The 19369-nt window shown below is 37.5% G+C and overlaps 1 protein-coding gene across 1 annotated transcript; it reads right to left on the bottom strand.

Annotated features, from left to right (window-relative positions):
* Nucleotides 1–2189: 2189 nt before the first annotated feature.
* On the bottom strand, nt 2190–17920 carry KLHL41 (kelch like family member 41). The gene is made up of 6 exons (XM_025853532.2): nt 16726–17920; nt 13185–13342; nt 12954–13061; nt 8765–8950; nt 6951–7097; nt 2190–2536 (listed from the first exon to the last, which is right to left on the bottom strand). The coding sequence occupies exons 1-6, from the start codon at nt 17833–17835 to the stop codon at nt 2425–2427; spliced, it is 1821 nt and encodes a 606-aa protein (XP_025709317.1). The 5' UTR covers nt 17836–17920; the 3' UTR covers nt 2190–2424.
* Nucleotides 17921–19369: the final 1449 nt, after the last annotated feature.

Raw genomic sequence — 19369 nt, forward strand, 5'->3', positions numbered from 1 at the left:
GTCTGTTGATACTTGATTTAGGTTTAGTTGAAGTACTTGTTCAAAATATTGTTACTTCGAGGGGCGCCTTCGGCTCAGGTCATGATCCCAGGGTCCTGGGATTGAGTCCCGCATCAGGCTCCCTGCTCACTCGGGAGCCTGCTTCTCCCTCTGCCTGCCACTCCCCCTTCTTGTGAGCACTCTCTCTCTCTAAAATAAATAAAATCTTTTAAAAAAATAATAAAATATTATTACTTTGCATGATGTGAAATCCAATACATAATCGTTTTGCAACATGTAAACTTCACAGAACCTTTTGTGAAAAACAGGATCAAAACAGTAAGCAAATGAAAGATGTCTCCTTGTAACCATTCTCCTTCATTTTGGATTTCCTTATGATATTCATTCGTATTAGCTGAAATGCTAAATTCTAAGTGTTTGTCTTCTATATTCATGAATGTGTTCTCTTTCCCAAGCCAATTATGGGAGAAATAAACCCTGAATAGGTTAAAATATTTTACTCAGCAACTTTTAGAATAAAGTGATTAGACCGATGAGGATTATAAATTGTTTTCCTTTGGATATAAATGAAAACCCAGTTATAGTAGACTTTGAATACATGGAAATCTTGATTAAATGACCCTGTTGTACCTTTCACTTACTGTTACACATACTCTGATGTCTCATGTACCACATCTCTTTCTGGTCTTCCTCTAGGCTGCCTGATTCAAATGGTTTTCTTTATATATATACTCTTATATTTTTTGTTTGATGGTTTTTCTGTTTACATAACTGGAGTTGTTAAAAGCATTTTTTAAAGCATTCTTTTTTTCATTGAAATATAATTAACATACCATTAAAATCCACCCTTTTAAAAATATACAATGCAGTGGTTTCTAAAATAATTCACTTTTGTGCAACCATTACCACTATTTGATTCTAGAACATTTTCATCATTGCAAAGTATTATTTTTACAGTTTAATCTCATGTCTGTATAGATCAGCACTCTGCCCAATAGTAACCACTCTCTTGCTTTTATAGTAAGCACTTCCTTTAACAGTTTTTATCACTCAGGTTTGCATCTCTATAGACACCATAATTTGCACCTCCCCCACTTTTAAGTGTGTCTTAATCTATAAGCATCTCCCACCATCCCTTTCTCTTCCAGTTTTTCTGCTGAACAACCTGTGGAGTTTCCCACCCTCAGGATTTGTTGATTGTATAATCGTGGTATAGTCTAGTGCAGTATTTGTCAATACAGAAAAGTACCCAGGATTCTACTTCAGAGATCCAAAGTAAAACTGGTTTTTATTGGATGTTTCCATAGAGACAATAAAGCTGTATGAACACTCACCTGTTCTTTATGAAATTGCTTGAACACTCCAAATTAGTTCCAAGTCAGGTTTCTCAGAAAATAAGATGTGTAACGATAGAAGTCAAACATGTCTATGAAAGCGTGTGAAACCCATTAGTGATGATTAGTTGATGATTGCAGAGTTGAATGTGATGGTTGTGGACAGACTGAGGTGTCAACTTAGTGTGTACACTAAGAACGACATCTTGAATATGGTGTTTTACATCCCAGAAAATGCAACGATACAGTCACCTTTCTTTCTATCAAAAATTTGCAAATACGTAGCTCTTTCATGGAAAATATAGATAAAACTTAAACCAACAAATACACACCCTCCTCCAGTACGCTTACTGGCCCCAACTAATGCCCAGCAATTTAAAGAATCAGTTCATTTCCTAAGGACAATCCTTAACCCTTCTACCACAGATATTGTAGTTAGGAGCTTGAAGACTGTGGTTTACTGGTTTTAAATTAAAAAAAAAAATTAAATTTGATTTAAATCACGAACAATATACTAGTATCACAAAAGGAATGGAGAAAAAAAGACCCCTTGAATTTGACTAGAGATTTTCCCCCTTCAAATGAGACCCACTTATACTTCTTAAAAAGCATTTCCAAAGTTTTCTCATGGCATGTAATCTTTAACATAATGCATAGGATTCTTGTCATGTCTTGAAGCACAAGGGAAAGTGATATTTGATACTTTAAAATGTAGATGTACATATTTCATTCCAATTTAATTTATAATAAAAAATGAGTGTGAAGTTACTGTAACAATGCAAATGAAAGAATTAGTAAACAACTCAAATTTAGAAACCTTTACAATTGATTGAGACAGATTAACAAAAGAAATAATCCATTCAACTTAATATTTAATTTCTTACTAGAAAATGGTTTTAAACAATGATCATTACACCGAAGATTTCAGTGACTTTGAGGTTTTGATGCCCACTGCTAACCTCATGGACAGTTATTTAGTGAATAATTTCTACATGAATCTCTGCATAGGCTTTTGAAAAACAGAAAAAATTAAAGCCCTATTTCCAAACAAAACACATCCCCATTCTATTGTGTTTTTTCACCTCCCTGTTTATAGTTTAGACAGTTTGAAGAGGTTTAAACGTGTTGCTAGGCAACTAGCTCCTGAAGCGTAACGTATTTCCTTCAACATCCCAGCCCATTCTTTTTTATCATCTTCATACCTGATGGAGAAAAAAAAATAATCAATAAGCATTTTTTAAATAGTTCTGTAGGTCTCCTTGTATTAAATAAGGGTTTTCGAGAAAACCCTACTGGCTCTTGTCCAGAGGAGCATGTACCCGACTGGTAGAGTGACATTTGAATTCCTCCCCAAATATGCTTTCTCTGAATGAGCGTATGTCTGAACTTACTGCCATGGTATTTAATATGGATGCTTAGGCAGTTAAGCCTTTTCTGGGGATCAAAGACTGTTCAGAGATGAAGAGTAATCAACAGTTAAGCAATCAGTTATTCACCTTTGGACCGATTATGATGGCTGGTCTCCGAGTGAAGGTCAGCAGACTACCTTAAAAGGAAGAACTGGGAAGAACAGGGATGGCTAGTCACCTTGATTATAATTTCAATTGTTCCAGTATACTTGTGTGGAGCATGGCACCTAACAGTAGGGATCCCTCCAGAAGAATCCATTCCCCTCCCGCTTTAATGTCCTGTGTGAGGACTACTCTTAGATTTTGCACTTGGTGTTAGGTAAGAAATAGCATTAGGTTGTTTCCTCCAGGGACTAGTCACGGTTATAAAGATGCAGGCAACTTGAATTGCTTTGAAATATGTGTGCCTCTCTTCTACCTGGTGCCTGGAATGCCTTCTCTGCCTGAGGAATTCCGAAACGCTGCCTTTTCTCTGAAGCCTTTCTAGAAAGCCTTCCTCAAGCAGAGTTTGTAGTTTCCCCTCATTTCTCACATTGTCCTTTATATAGTACCTATTATAGCAGTTATCATTCCTTTAATTTTTTCCCCTATATTTATGTTCTCAACAAGCTTAAGGGTACTTGAAGGCAAATAACATCTTATGCATTTTAGTATCCTCCCCTCCTCCAGAAGCTATCAATAGTTGACCCATAGGAAATACCCCCAAATCATTCTATAATGATGAATAAGATTTAAACTAAAAAATTTAAAAAATTGCCTAATACCTATGTAAGATATGTGCTGACTTAATTTCATCCGTGGTCCAAATTTAATCTTAATATTTGCACTAAGCACTAAGTGATTTTTATGTTGAGAAAAGTAGACAAAAATATTTTACCACTAATAAAGGGAAGAACCCTTAATTATCTCTACAAAATTTGAAGCAACACGCTAAGAGAGAAAGAATAGTTTTAAATGACCTAATGAAAAAGTGACCACATTTAAGCAATAGAAGGTTAAGTGAGTCTTAAAAGCATTTGCTTCCTAGCAGTTATATTTTTACTTTCAGCTTGGCCAATCCTAAATAATGGAAAGATTTCAATAAAAAATACAAGAATGGAAAAAAAATGTTTTTACACATTACACCAAGAGGGTCTATAGGTTTAGAATGTGGTATACCAATATACCGATAGTTTTCGTCTTTGAATTTCGTCTCTGCATGTGTGGGTAGATTCACTAGGAAGTTGAGGACAAGTGGGCAGCCACCTTTCTGCAGGTCAGTTGCTGTCAATGATAGCACACATCTGAGTCACCTGGAGGGCTTGCTCAAACACAGATTGCTGGGCCCCATCCCCAGAGTTTCTGTAGATCTGAGGTAAGGTCTGAGAATTTGCATATTTAACAAGTACCCAAGTGGTGCTGATGCTGCCTTGAGAACCACAGCAGATCACTGGTTCTCAAACTTGCACATTTGGAACAACTTAGAGACATTAAAAATAGACATTGGGGAGGGTATGTGCTATGGTAAGCACTGTGAATTGTATAAGACTGATGAATCACGGATCTGTACTTCTGAAACAAATAATGCAATATATGTTAAGAAAAAAAAAGTAGGAGGGGAAGAATGAAGGGGAGTAAGTTGGAGGGGGAGACGAACCATGAGAGACGATGGACTCTGAAAAACAAACTGCGGGTTCTAGAGGGGAGGAGGGTGGGGGGATGGGTTAGCCTGGTGATGGGTATTAAAGAGGGCATGTACTGAATGGAGCACTGGGTGTTATGCACAAACAATGAATCATGGAACACTACATCAAAAACTAATGATGTAATGTATGGTGATTAACATAACAATAAAAATTATTAAAACAAATAGTGATGCCTGGCTCTCACCCCCAGAGATCGACTTAACTGATATGGAGTATGGCCTGGGCATGATCATTTTTTTAAAGTTTCCGAAGTGATTCTAATATGCAGCAAGATTTGAGAATTATTGCCCTAGATTTTATCACCCGCGTGGAAAACACCCCTACCTAAATTAAAAATTTTACAGCCAGGCAGACAGTGATGAATGCATTCTTGCCTTTCCCCAATCTGGTGGTTCCCAAACTTGTCTGCACATGAGAATCATCCAGGGGTCTTTTGAAAGTTTCAAAGTCCAGACTATACTGTAGACTAATTAAATCATAGTAAGGTAGGACAGAGGGGACAGTACTTTTTGAGGCTCCCTAGGTGAACCTTGGGAACCACTGCCCTACTCACAAAATACACCATCATCAGAGATGATCCCTTTTTCAGGCTCCCCGCAGCAAGGTAAGGGCTACTTTTAGCGGAGATGCTCTCCTTTGCTGCCTACAACATGCTCCTGCTGAAGCAACTTGGCTTTTGGTCACCATTAGGAAGCGTACAGGCTCATGTGGGATTCAGCTGATTGATGGCACCATTCCCTAACATCAGTGTTTCTCAACCCTGGCTGCCTATTAGAATCACCTGAGAAGGCTTTAGGACCTAACTGCAGAAATCCTGATTCAATTGGCCTGCACTGAGGTCCAGGTGCTGGTATATTTTAAAAGCATCCCAGGTGATTTAAATGTGCAGCCAGCGTTAAGAATCACTGCCTATTCACTGTTGGTATTTATCCCTGTTTTCCAAAAACCTGATCTTCTCAGCCCTCCATTATTTCATTCTTTTTTTCCTACTGCTTCCAGTCTTTTTCCATCTCAACTTCTCCCTAAGTCTTGCCTCTTTCTTCCCTGGAAATTTCTATTTTCTTTTTCTTCCTCCTCCTTTCTTGGGGGGAGATGAGTTAATAGTCAACTTCCCTTTATAGCCACTTTTTTTTTCTTGCCCTCTACACAGCTAGTTACTATTATAACACTAGGAAATGATGTTTGATGCATAAAATAATTGCTTGGTTAAGCCATGGGCCTTTCAGCCTTCCCGTTCACCAGGGAATAAGGCATGTGCTGGGTCAGGTATAGAACCAATACCACTTCCACTCTCAGCCTTGGTGGTATGCCTTCATTGATCACTCTTCTAAAGCTGTACCTACAAATTTAAATGTGCATGCAAATCACCTGGGAATCTTGTTAAAATGAAGTTTTTCTGATTGAGTAAGTTTGGGGTGGGGCCTGGGATTCTGCATTTCTAAGCTCTCAGGAGATGCTACCACTGCTGGTCCATAGACCGTCCTTTGAGTATGTCCGAGGTTCTGGACAATCTGGTGACAGACCAGGTAAGGGCATCCATCCTTGAGTGGGGGCTGGCCTTTAAGCATGAGTTTGGCAATTTCTGGATGAGTGTACATGAATTCACTAATGCTCACCTCAGGCAACTGAGATCTCCCTACTATAAATTTTTCTCAGCAAGCACAGTTCCTGGGCTGAAGGCAACAGGCACCATTTGGCAGACCATGCGGTATCCTAATGGTAACCAGACATCTGAATACTGTATGCCCTGCCCAACTATGTGACTCTCTGTGCAGGACACAACCTACACTTCTGCTCCCAAGACTTCTTGTATATACCCTGGTCTCCAGGCGATAGTCACAGCATTAGAAACGGTGGCAAAATTTTCCACCCCCAACACACTGTAGAAATACTACATTCGTTTTAAGCCTAACTTTAAAATATTCAACTGAATAACAACTGCAAGTGTCATATTTGGGACATCTGCCCAGCACCTATCTGAGAGGTAAAATGGATTGCTACTTTTCACTTTTTTCTTTCTTTCTTTTTTTTTTTTTTGAAAAAGCTTTTGTAACAATCCTCAAAAACTGGAAAACCACTTAAATTAGATTCAAAATAGAATTAATGAATTCATGGAAAACTGAAGAAGCTAAATGTTTCTTCAGAACTCTGTTTTCTTAGGAAATAAAGAACTCTCTAGTAGAAAGGTTTGGAAGTAGCCTTTGCTCTACCAGATGCCTAGAGCATTACACTTTTAGAGCTAGAATGGAGCTTAAGGGATCACCAGTCCATGTCTCATTTTACTCATTTTCCTGATTTACAGGCCCAGAAAAGTCCTTCCCCAGGCACAATTAGAAGCAGTACTTGATCCTCAAGTAAGTGGCACATGCAGAAGTCCAGTTAGGTTCGAAAAGTGTTTACTACCAAGAAGAAGCATACATGTTGGGAAAGTCTGGCCTACTCTTCACTGCAGAATTGTTTGTTTTATCTGTTATCAGTTATTTGACTGAATATTTGGTCCAGAAATTGGAAAAAAAACTTACTTCCATATGTCATTGACTTCAGTGGGTGCAAACTCTTTAGACTCAAGTTGAATCATGGCAAAACCACCGATGGCATACAGGGACCCAGCTAGGCCGACCAAACTGATGGAACTTCTCTCTTGGGGAAATTCAGTCATTACCTCCCATCTAGGAATTATTGAAAATGGAGTCAATGTAAAACCTAAGGAAATGTCAAATGTATTTACTGAACAGTTATATAAAATTTTAATTTAAAAATTCAAGTAGCAAAGGCATTTAAAATTAGAAGGTTGAGTTTGTTATTGAAAAAATCCCTAAATATTCCTTTATTTGAAAGATGTAGCCAGATTAAATAGAAAGCTCTCAATATGTCAGTCCCAGAAAATTTCACCTTCATCAGTTAGCATATTCAGCAATCATGCTATAAACAGGGGGCGTTTTGTGGCAGTTCTAGGCCTCCTAGCTCCTAGGAGGTGTTGGATTTCATTTGAATGCGTATATATAAATTTTTAGAAACTCTGATTTCTGTCATTTCTCAAGAAATCTTTAAATCCTTTGCAATAAAGTCATTGTGACTAACCTTATATTATCCTAGTTTAGGAAACTAGGGTTGGTAATTTTCTTTTTAATGACTTATACATCATCTTTTTAAATAAAGGATTTAAGGGAACTTTTTAATGTTAACAGCCATATGACAACTAATGATAAAAATCAATCAAAATTAGTTGGAAGGATCAAGAGTCCAGAATGAGTTAATCATTTTGGCAACTCTCTATTTTATTACGGTGGCATTAAAAGTGGAACTTTACTCTAAACATATTATCTGTTTTTCTAACTATAAAAGTAGTATATGTACATTGTAGAAAATCTGGAAATACAGAAAGGTATAGAAGAAAACAAATACCACCCATGATCATAGCCTCCAGAATAATCATAAGGAACATTTTAGTGTAATTTTCTTATTTCTCAAAAAGCATACAAATTTAAATATAAACATCTATGCATACATATGAAAAAAACTAAGAACATAGAGTATTTACAATTCTGTGTGCTGCTTTTTAACGTCTTATGAGTGTTTACCCATACTATATAGTTTTCAAAAAAGATGATTTTTAATGATCATTAAATCCTCTCCCATAAAAATTCCTTGGTGATTTTCAGATACTAAAGTCTATTTTGTAATCAGGCATTACATGGTTCCTTAAAAAAGTAATGACAGTGCTCTAATTTTTTCTTCATTGCTAAACTATGAGTATAAAAACTATATACTTACCCAGATGAGTGAGCTCAAAAATTTGAAAAAGACTGATTTTACATAAAGAATATCTGTCAAGTATCTTTTCACATTAACTTTAAGTAAGTAAAGGCTTATATATGAATATTTTAAGAATATTATAAAGAGCATAAAAAAATTTCTGAAGCATTCCTGTTTTACAAACATCACAAGCTAAATGGAGGTCTTTCCATCCTTAAACAAACTACATATTTCAAATCAAATAACCCGTATGGGGACATGTATACCCATCCACATGCTTATGATTATTTAGAAGTATTGCCTTTGTGTGGCTAAATTCACAAAGTTAATAACAAGGATAAATTGGACATTCTGGCATTAACTTGAGGGTTATGTGTTCCAAGTTGCAAACACATGTAATGCATCAGAATGTTAGGCATTTCACACCCAGTAACAGCAGAAGAAACCCAGATCCAGATGCTTTCTCTTAATCCTTGCCTCCCTGCTCTCCTCTCCCTATGTCCCAATTAGAAAGCTTAATTTTCATCCAAAGTTAGAAAGTAGAGTGATTCATACGCTGTAGTAAGATACAGCAACTTACTTATTGGTTGTGAGGTCAAAAGCTTCCACTGAAGCTGAAAGACCATCTTCAGTGACACCTCCCGCAATCACAATTTTGCCTTTATGCACTGCCACTCCAAACATGGAACGAGGGGTTTTCATTGGAGCCAGATCCTTCCAGTCTCCTTTTTTTGGGTTGTAGATAAACACCCTGTTTGTACACTTTCTGTAAACATAAAAGACAACAAAATGGTTTGAACCTTCCTTTTCTGAAGGAAGCAATTTCACTAATCATTTAGCTTTGCTTCCCATCTGAAACACATCAGAGTTAGAAAAACTTGGAAGTATTCTTAATCTGAACATATGACACAAGTGAAGGACAATTCCAAATGTGGGGTACTTAATTATACTACTGGAAGGTAGGATAACTTTCCTTTTGGCAACTGCCCAGAGTAGATTTTAATCCTATCTCCTGCTAAATTCAATGAAAGACAGGAACAGAGTTAAAAAAAATTCATAAACCCTTTATTGTGCCAAGTAACAAAAATGTTAAGTTTATCTTATTATTTGAATCTCCTAGGAATGAATCAGTTAATTTAAAAAAATAATTAGGTATGAAAATATCTATTTTAAATTTAACTATAATATGATGGCTCATTTCATTTTAGTATATACTGATATACCAATGCATTTTAAGAAATCTGGGACTAGGGGCGCCTGGGTGGCTCAGTTGTTAAGCGTCTGTCTTCGGCTCAGGTCATGATCCCAGGGTCCTGAGATCGAGCCCTGCAACGAGCCCCGCGTTGGGCTCCCGGCTCGGTGGGAAGCCTGCTTCTCCCTCTCTCACTCCCCCTGCTCATGTTCCTTCTCTTGCTGTGTCCTCTCTGTCAAATAAATAAATAAATAAATCAAAAAAAAAAAAAAAAAAAGAAATCTGGGACTATAGATTAGGCAACTAGTCATCTGAGTAGATGAGTAATGAGAACAGTTTTTACATGCTAAATGCTACCAGGAAAACCTGTACTCATCTGAATTATTCTTAGCATGTTCCTTATGGTTCATTAAAGTTATCCATAATTTACTGATGGGAGTTCAAAATGCTAAATAATAATTGATTAACTGGATATATTTCTGGGGTTTTTTGTTTTGCTTTTGCTTTTTTTGTTTAAGATTTTATTCGAGAGAGGGCATGCGCCCGTGGTGGCGGGGGGGGGGCAGAGGCAGAGGGAGAGGTAGACTCCTCGCTGAACAGGGAGCCCAACACGGGGCTCGATCCCAGGACCTGGAGATCATGACCTGAGCCAAAGGAAAACGCTTAACCATCTGAGCCACTCAGGTGCCCCAGTTTTTACTTTTTTAAAGTAAGTTTTATGCCCAATGTGAGGCTTGAACTCACAACCCCAAGATCAAGAATCACATGCTCTACCAACTGAGCCAGCCAGGCACCCCTGGATATATTTGGTAAAGCCAAAAAGCAAACAAACAAAAACCCTAACTTTCTGTGAGGACTTTTTTCTTTAATCTTATGAAAGACCAGGTATTTGGAGTAGAAGCATTTCCTCTAATATTTGACTATAAGTATGACTTTAAAACTTCTTTTTTTTTTTTAAAGATTTTATTTATTTGACAGAGAGAGAGCATGAGCAGGTGGAGTGGCAGAGGGAGAGGGAGAAGCAGACTCCCCGCTGAGCAGGGAGCCCGATGTGGGACTCTATCCCAGGACCCTGGGATCATGACCTGAGCTGAAGGCAGTTGCTTAACCAACTGAGCCACCCAGGCGCCCTACTTTAAAACTTCTTGACAAGGGCATGATTACAAAATCATGTTCTTCAAATTCAGTGGTGTTAACTAGTGCGATTCAGTGCTTACTTTTAGATAATGACTCATTTCAAAGTTCTTGACTTTGGCATTCATCAAGCAATGTTGTCTTGGTTAATCATATTCTGAAGATTAATATATTCTTACTGACAAGACCTGTATGCTTTTACTGACATATCAATTTCCCAGTTACTAATACCACTTGAAGGAAACAATTTAAATCATTTGGCAGGGTCACTACATTTCCAAAGTCAGAACACTGCTTAATACACATTTTCTATTCCATTTACTCAGGAAAAATACCCAAAATAGGATTTTGCACTGAGTAAGTTTATAATATGGCCTTCTTTTAAATATTTATTTGATGGGAATAGCTGGGATTAAGAAAATATCAAAATTTCAAAATATATTATCTTTGAATATGGACAGACTATAAAAGCCCGTTATTTTTTTAAACAATTAATCATTTATTTTTATTTTTTAATTGAAGTATAACTGACATACCACATCTTATTACTTTCAGGTGTATATCACAGTGATTTGATCTTGTTATACATTATGAAATGATCACCCATGGTAAGTCTAGTTACCATACAAAGTTATTACAATATTATCTGTCCCTCCTCAACCTTTCCTGTCTCTGGTAACCACCAGTTTGTTTCCTGTATCCATGAGTATGTTTCTGTTTTGTTTTCTTTCTTTTTTTTTTAAGGTTCCCCTTGCTTTTTAAAATCACATTTCCTGTGCTATTTGTCACTTTAATTTAATAATGACCATTAATTATTCACTCAGAATATAGATCTTTATTTCTAGCACATTTCCATATTTTACTCTCCTTTCCTGCTTTGTCCATGTAATTCTTAATTCTGGTTCCCTTTCCAGGATTAACATCTTTATTTATTAAGTAACCTGGGCAAATGAGGACAAGCCAAATTAGGCAGAGTTTTCAGGGGCAGGAAATTAATTCTATTTAAACTGAAAATCTTCATTTTACCAGATGGGCTACTGGTTTGATTAACTGACTTCTGGAGCACTCTGAACTCCTCCCTTTGAGCTACAAAATCTTTTTCCTAATGACCTGTCCCTTGAGAAGTGCGTGGAAATCAAGTTGTATGATTTTTATCCTGTTTTCCTCACAAGAGACTGGGAACGAGTCAGTGAACCAGGTGTAGTAATTCTGTTTGATCAGTGCCTCTTTGTGACCAGTTGTTAAATGTTTTGAATATCACCTCAGTCCAGCAGTAAGTCAGTGAAACATTGTTTCGGAAATAACTGCCCTCTTTTCAGTCCCCATGCTTTTCAGTTTCAAACCATCTATCTAAATTCTCTTTTATGAATGTAAAGTTCAAATCTGTAATATTTTTATGCACTATTGCTTTAGCAGTTATATTTTAAGTATTACATTACAGAGGTACACTTAATTTTTATTTAGTTATGGCCAAAAGAATAAGAAAACCCACTATTTTTTTTTAAGATTTATTAATTCATTTTAGAGAGGGAGAGAGAGTGTAAGAGCACAAGTGGGAGGGGCAGAGGGAGAGGGAGAGAGAATCTCAAGCAGACTGTGCACTGAGCAGGGAACCCGACTTGGGGAGCCCAACTAGGGGCGCCCTACTAGGGGCTTGATCTCAGGACCCCGAGATCACGACCTGAGCTGAAACCAAGAGTCCGAGGGTTAACCTACTGTGCCACCCAGGTGTCCCGAAAACCCACTGGTTTTAATGTAGTGAAATATAATTAAAAATTAGCTCAATTAAAAACTTGATTATGCTCCTAAGTGCTGCTTTTTCACTGTAAGAATGCTTATGGTGGAGATATGCTAGTTCCTAGCAATATGCTGGAATCTACAAGTTTAGCAACTTTTTTTTTAAGATTTTATTTATTTTAGAGCAAGAGAGCAGGGGGAGGGGCAGAGGGAGAAGGAGAGAATCTCAAGCAGGGTCTGTGTTGAGCGTGTAGCCTGATGCAGGGCTGCATTTCACAACCCTGGGATCATGACCTGAGCCGAAATCAAGAGTCGGACGCTTAACCAACTAAGCCACCCAGGGATCCCACATCAGCAACTTTTAAATTTTATTTAAATTTCCCTTCAGTTTCCCTTAGAAATAATTTATAATATTCTCCAATAGCTTTTCAAAATTTTATTTTGAAACTTTAACTTCCACAATATTACGGGTGAGAACCAAGTCCCATTTCAGTATGTAGATTCAAATGAAAGGAGGAAAGAACTCTTGCAATAAAAAAATCACTTGGAGGGGTGCCTGGCTGGCTCAGTCAGTAGAGCATGCAAATCTTGATCTCAGGGTTGTGAGTTCAAGCCCCACACTGGGGGTGGAGTTTACTTAAAAAAACACAAAGGTTTAAAAAAAATCATTTGGTTGTAAACCATAAGGGGATTTTAGGGTACTTACTTGTCATCTGTCTTTCCTCCTAGACAATATATCATCCCCTTATGTGATATCACACTGTGGCCATAGACTTTGATAGGCAGTTTTTTAACTTCATTCCACTTTGCAGCCCTGCAATGAAAAGATGATAGAATTTCTGTGCTTTCAGTTAGTACCAGGGTCTAAAATTATGAATATGTATTAGGCATTCATATACCCAAGTGCTTAGGAAACAGGAACGTCATGTCAACTTACACAGGATCATAGCATAAAACTGAATCCAGCGAAGCCTCTGTTTGAAGGTCTTTGCCTGCAACTACATAGATTTTGTCATCTACCTCTCCCAGACCAAAGAGACACCTGGCTGAAGGCAGAGGCGGAAGTCCAATCCACTCAGATGCTATGTGATCAAGCTGAAAGAAAAACATATGAAGAATTGTGGAACTTGTTAGAAAAAAGTTACAGTTGTACCGAGAAATATGCTATATTTTACGTGTTGTGTAGAATACACTGAGATAGTCAAAGATATTGCAGGTAAAATAAAACTGCAATTTGAAAGTATCGTATTTTACCTCTGGACTACCAAGAAAAATGAGAACATCTACTTGGCTTACTTAAAATGCCAAAATCTGCAGAAAAGAAGGAGAGAACAGAGTCACTAGAGGTCAGTTAGAACTGTGAGGTTCCTTGTCAAAGTTTCTTCCCATGTTGCCTTCTTCAGGTTCAAAAAAGGCATCATAATACTTTTAGGGAATTGAGGAAAGAGAGGTTGTCACTGTAGGGAGGGTCACAGTATGTGAGTGACCCCCGAATGCTATATTTAACACGCTCCCCAAGCCGGCACCCAGGACAGCTGGACCCGTCGCTTAGCCCACAGACAACTGGGATGTTAGGCAACATCTTTTTTCTTTTCTTCAAAATTTGTTTAGGTTCTCTCTGTTTCGCTTTATTACTTCTGACATAGGCAGGTGTTAACAGCTATAACCTCCTAGCCTTTTGTTGGAGGTCATTTGAAATACCCTTTTTTCTTTTTTTTTAAAAATTATCTTAGGAAGCAACTTGCTAGTTTATGCTACTGCCATTTCTGCAAGCCTAAGATAGCTCTCTGAGTGCTCATGTTCCCGCAGGTCATTCTGGTATGGCTGGTGTCGGTTCCAGCACTTATTATTGGTCATTTTAAGATTTTTCCAGTTTGCATTTTAGGACACCAAGGCACAAGAACACTGCTGATGGAGTGCAGTTACAGATTTGTTGGTGTCTGTAGTGCTACTTCTGTGTAGCAGAAGAAAAAGGAATAAACCTGAGAATAACTGGTACCAAGAGTAGGTGCAGATATTAAAGGCTGCGGTCAAGGGAGGGATCTCCGTAGAAGTCTGTGTATATCTTGCCAGTAACTCTGGTTAAAGCAAAGCACTAATTAAGACTAGATATGATGAGCAGTTTACTCCTCACATATGTATTGTTAGCTCTGCATTCACGAATTTTAACATCTAGATTGTGAGCCCTAATGTTTTCATTTTTGAAAACAAATCCTTTGATCAAGAAAGTGGTGTGTACTCCAGTAGAAATAATGAACATTTATGAAGTCTTGGTTCTGTGACAGGCTTTGTACTAAATGCTCACAGAACTTTTAAGTGATATTCCCAAATAGAAGTTATATAAATCCCGTTTGTTTTTTAAATGGGAACAGTAGCCATCATAATCTCAGACTGGAGGGTGTACTATGCTGGACAGCACTGCCCACATCCCCACACCACCCCCAGTTAGGGCACTTACTACAGCAAATGTAACAGGAGACTGCCTACCAGACTCTTTTACAGATGAGCTGTCAAGCTATTTAACCTCTCTGGCTCCTGTTTCTTCATCCTCAAGATCGGGGTTTAGACCTAGATTACTTTAAGATGGGGTGCTATTCAAAGATTTGATGAATCTATTAATTTATGAAAAAAATCCCCTCTCTTAAACAGGTAAAAAATTCTCATTTTCTTGTTATAGCATACAATCAAAGATCATATTATTCCTAACTTCATACATTTTAAACAGATGGGGCCCAGCAGAAGAATACAATATAAAACCTGATATTCTCATACATGCATTTTCTTGTGAGTCATAAATAACCTTTTTTATAGTCAGGTGTTTTTATCCTGGCATCTTGTTCACTATTTGTGCCTTTTTAAAGGAGCAAGGCAAGGGCAATGACAGGAAGTTGATCTTTTCAACTTTGTGTAACTGTTTTTGTAGCTATAAAGAACATCAAACAGGTTTCTTAGAACAGAAATGAGAAGCTGTGCCAATGAAAGTAAAAATAGTAACAAGACGGAAGAGAATAAAGACTATAAGTATTTCTTGGATCTATGATTTCCAGATATCTGTCCCTCTGTATTTTTTTTTGTTTTTGTCAATCTGTGTTTTGATGTCATTTTTACTTCCTAGATATAATTATTGCCTTTTAAATTGAATTTGGCTTTTCTGAAATTTCAGTGAATTTAAAATTAGGGCTTAGGAAATTTTCTGGCATGCATTCAAATACTTATGATTATGGCTTCTGTTTTATTTTTATATTTCGTAGTTAACACTCTTCAACAGAACTTTGAAAATTAAGGATCATGATTAACATGTATTATTACCTTTTTCAAGATTAGAAAAAGCTGGTTAAAGGTAGTATTTTTGTGAATGCACAGCATGTCACACATTCTCAGAGCACACAGTGACTGTGATATGACATTCTACACTTATCTTTGGCCTTTCCAACTCAAGTGCCCATAAACCTCAGGCTATGGGTAGCTATGACCTAAACAAACTCTCCTGAGCTAGCTGTAAGCTACAAAGTACTGGTATTGGCATTATTAAAGATAAAGGTTAAGCCACTGATTTCTTCATAAACTGATAAAATATAACATGTTGATAATATGAAATAAGCTCTCTTCATATAAACCACAAAGAATCTATTAGTTTGGAGGATTTGTTTTCTCAGACACTTCTGTGGTTTCACAAAACAGATTAACTTGTCATAATGTCTAAGTACAACTCTGATCCAAATACATGTGGTCACTTGTCATAAATAAAAATTAATGGGGTGCCCGGGTGGTTCAGTCCATTAAGCATCCAAGTCTTGATCTCAGCTCAGGTCTTGATCTCAAGAGTTGTGAGTTCAAGCCCAGCATTGGGCTCCACACAGGGTATGGAGCCTACTTAAAAAAAAAAAAAGATCATCATAAATAAAAATTTCTAAATATAATTAATGAATTCAAGGTAGTGACACTGGTATAGATACTTTTTCCCCAGAAGGTAACCCAAAGTGTGTAAATTAAGTACATAAGTTCTCTTCATTGTCAACAAAATTATATTTTAGGCAGTAGATACAAATAACAGATAAAGTGCTACCTTTAAGAACTTCAGATCAGTTCAAGAAAACCTGGAACAAGGCTGCAAATCTGATCAATTATCATTTTTGTCATGTGTAAAGTCCTATGACTTAGGGAAATACTTTAACCTTTTTTTCAGAAAAGAGGTACCAGGTTAAATTTAAGTTTTACCAAAACACTGGGTTTTGAAAGATCATAGTCACCATCAGCTGTAAACTTGACATTTGGGTAAGAGCATAGAGTAAATCTTGAGTCATCACTTACACATTAATTAGAACCTCATTCTTCGGGTTCTGAAGTGCAAGGGGCTGGAAGTCGGACCTCGAGCGGAATAGAACACAAGCGGCCTGAATACCTCACGCGTCAGCTAACGGGATGGTGCAGAAGGGTTTCCTTTACGCCTCCGCTTTCATAAAAACAGCGCTTCTTACCTGGAAGAAGTAGGACTGTAGAGGCTGATCTTTATTTTCTTCATCCACATACAGTCCCCCTACCACGTACACTTGATTTTGTCGGGTAACAATGCTGGAATGATTTCTGGGAATCTGCTCAGCCAGCGCAGTAAGGTAGCACTCGTTTTCCGTGGGATCATAAGCCACTGCCGCTGTGTCATTCACCAAGAGGATGAGGTCTTTGACAAACATTCCGTGCCTGGGAATGTCATTCAGGTAACCGGGAAGTAAATCTTCATCACCAACGTCCCCATTCACCTCCCCAGCCCCAGCCTTCTCCGCATTTTTGCTCGGTTCCGGGAGTTTGCCTGCAAAGGCATCTTTAAGAACTTTGATTTTTTTCTGGAGTTCCGGGTTGCTTTTAATTATTTCATCTTTCTCAACATGATCTTTAAAATATTTTTCTGCCATAAGGCGAAAACGGATACAGTCAAACACTTCGCTGAGGTTTTTGACCCTGCTTTCTTTGTCTGTTCGCACCCATTTCATCACTGCCTCAAATACTGCTTCTTCCTTTTCCACATTGAGGCTGTCATTTGAAATGACTGAGATCAGTTCCTGTGGAGAGAGTTGCATAAAGTCCTCTTCCTTACAAATCTGTACAAAGCGATCCGACACAAATTCACGGGCAGAGATGGCAAGTCTCGGGCAGTCAAGAAGAAGTCCTAATCTTAAGATGGCTAGACAGTTACCAGGAGCAAGTCTTTTCTGAAGGTAAGAAACACAGACAGTGAACACCGAGGGGATCTGAAAGCGGCTGGCCAGGGCAAAAATATCTTGCACGTTTCCATCGTTGAGATCAATACTGGCGGAGTACAGGTACTTGATGATTAAATCCAGTACAGCAGGATCCACATTATCTAATACTACCTCTTTTTTTTTCCCCTCATCAATTTCAGATAAAAAATACTCACGGAAGTAAGGACTACAAGCTGACAAAATCAATCTGTGGCAAGGAAGACTTTGGTCACCTGCTTTTAGGGTGCAATCGATGAATTTTTTTTCTTCCAGGAGATCTTTTAGACCATCCTGAAGAAGAGTGGATTGGTAAAGCCGCAGTTCCTCTGTGAGCTCCCGCTGGGAATCCATTTTGTGAGTAACCTGGGTAAGGAAGGGGACACTGAAGGCCTTAGCTCCTTGCAGCACACAGGTCTAGCTGTAAAAAGGCAGATCAGTGTGCTTTGCCCAGCTTGAAGCCTTTGCAATTTAATCCCACCAGCTAAATATAGACACCAACTCTAACAACGGGAATTCAGGAGAGCTAGTTTGGAAAGAAGCGTTGTTCTTGCAGCTGTTCTAGATTGAAGGGAACAACTGGAACTTTTAAGCACTAACAGCTAAGAAACAAGAGATTGAAATGAAGTGGGAAGCTTTAATAAACGTAAAGCATTAGAGAACATATGCCAATAAAGGCATGTTTAAAGAAAGTGTTTATTGAACTGACAGAAAACTGAATCATAAAAATGAGTCAGTCCGCTAAAAATGGTCTAGTGGCAAACTCCTTAGTTGTCTGAATTAATGATGCAAAGGTCAAGAATATGAGGTGAGTTCATTTGAATACTCACAAGCAAAACCCCTTTTCCAATTACTGTTACATACAAATTTTTATTTTCTACTTAAAACAGTGGTATTTACAATTTTCTTTTAGAAGTAGGAAACTTAAAGACTTCTATTTATGTACTATTAATATAATTTTAAAAACCCCTTTAATAACAATACCCCATCATAATTGAAGTAATAAATGCAGAGAACCTGCTAATTTTCTAAGATATTCTAAATTATCCTTCTTCTTAAGTGGAAAAACTATAATTGGTATTGAATTACATTATAAAATTATTTAAGTTATTCATACCCTGCCTTTCTCTACAAAGGATCTGATGTGGCAAACAATTATAAAACAAGTAGCATAAAGGCAAAAGGTTAAAATGAATCAAGTCCAGAAAGAAATAGAAATAGTTAAAAGTCAACACTAGGTAAAGAAAAAAATCACATATGATTACTAAAGATATCCTGTGATTTAAGTGAAGATAAAAAAAATTAAATAAAAAGTTAAAATACAGAATAGATGAAACTCCATGAAAACAATGTTATCAACAGAACACAGCAAAATCAGGAAGAAGTGCTATATCACCTGCATAATTTGGAAAACAAGCCTATTCAAGGAAAAAAATATATAACTGAAATAATAATCTAAGTTGTTGACTGTAACAGAACACTCTATTAATTACAGAATACAGAAGTCATTTGAAAAAAAAGATCTTCTGTTTATATGCATATGACATCATATATACCTCTTCATGAACTATTTTATTACAAAATTATACTGTCACATTTTCTGAACTCAGTGAGGCTGAAGAAATACTGTAGAATTTCGAAGTTTGGTATTTTTTTTTAAAGATTCTATTTATTTATTTGAGAGAGAGAGAAAATGAGCAGGGGGAGAGACAGCGGGAGAGGGAGAAGCAGGCTCCTCATTGAGCAAAGGGAGCCGGATGCAGGGCTTGATCCCAGGACCCTGGGATCATGACTTGAGCCGAAGGCAGTCGTTTAACCGACTGAGCCACTCAGGTGCCCCTCAAAGTTTGGTATTCTTAAACCTCAAAAGAATATAAGCTCCTTGAAG

The sequence above is a fragment of the Callorhinus ursinus genome, unplaced genomic scaffold (genome assembly GCF_003265705.2).
Source record: "Callorhinus ursinus isolate GAN/ISIS: 27379988/994484 unplaced genomic scaffold, GSC_fseal_2.0 scaffold2, whole genome shotgun sequence".
Taxonomy (NCBI): Eukaryota; Metazoa; Chordata; class Mammalia; order Carnivora; family Otariidae; genus Callorhinus; species Callorhinus ursinus.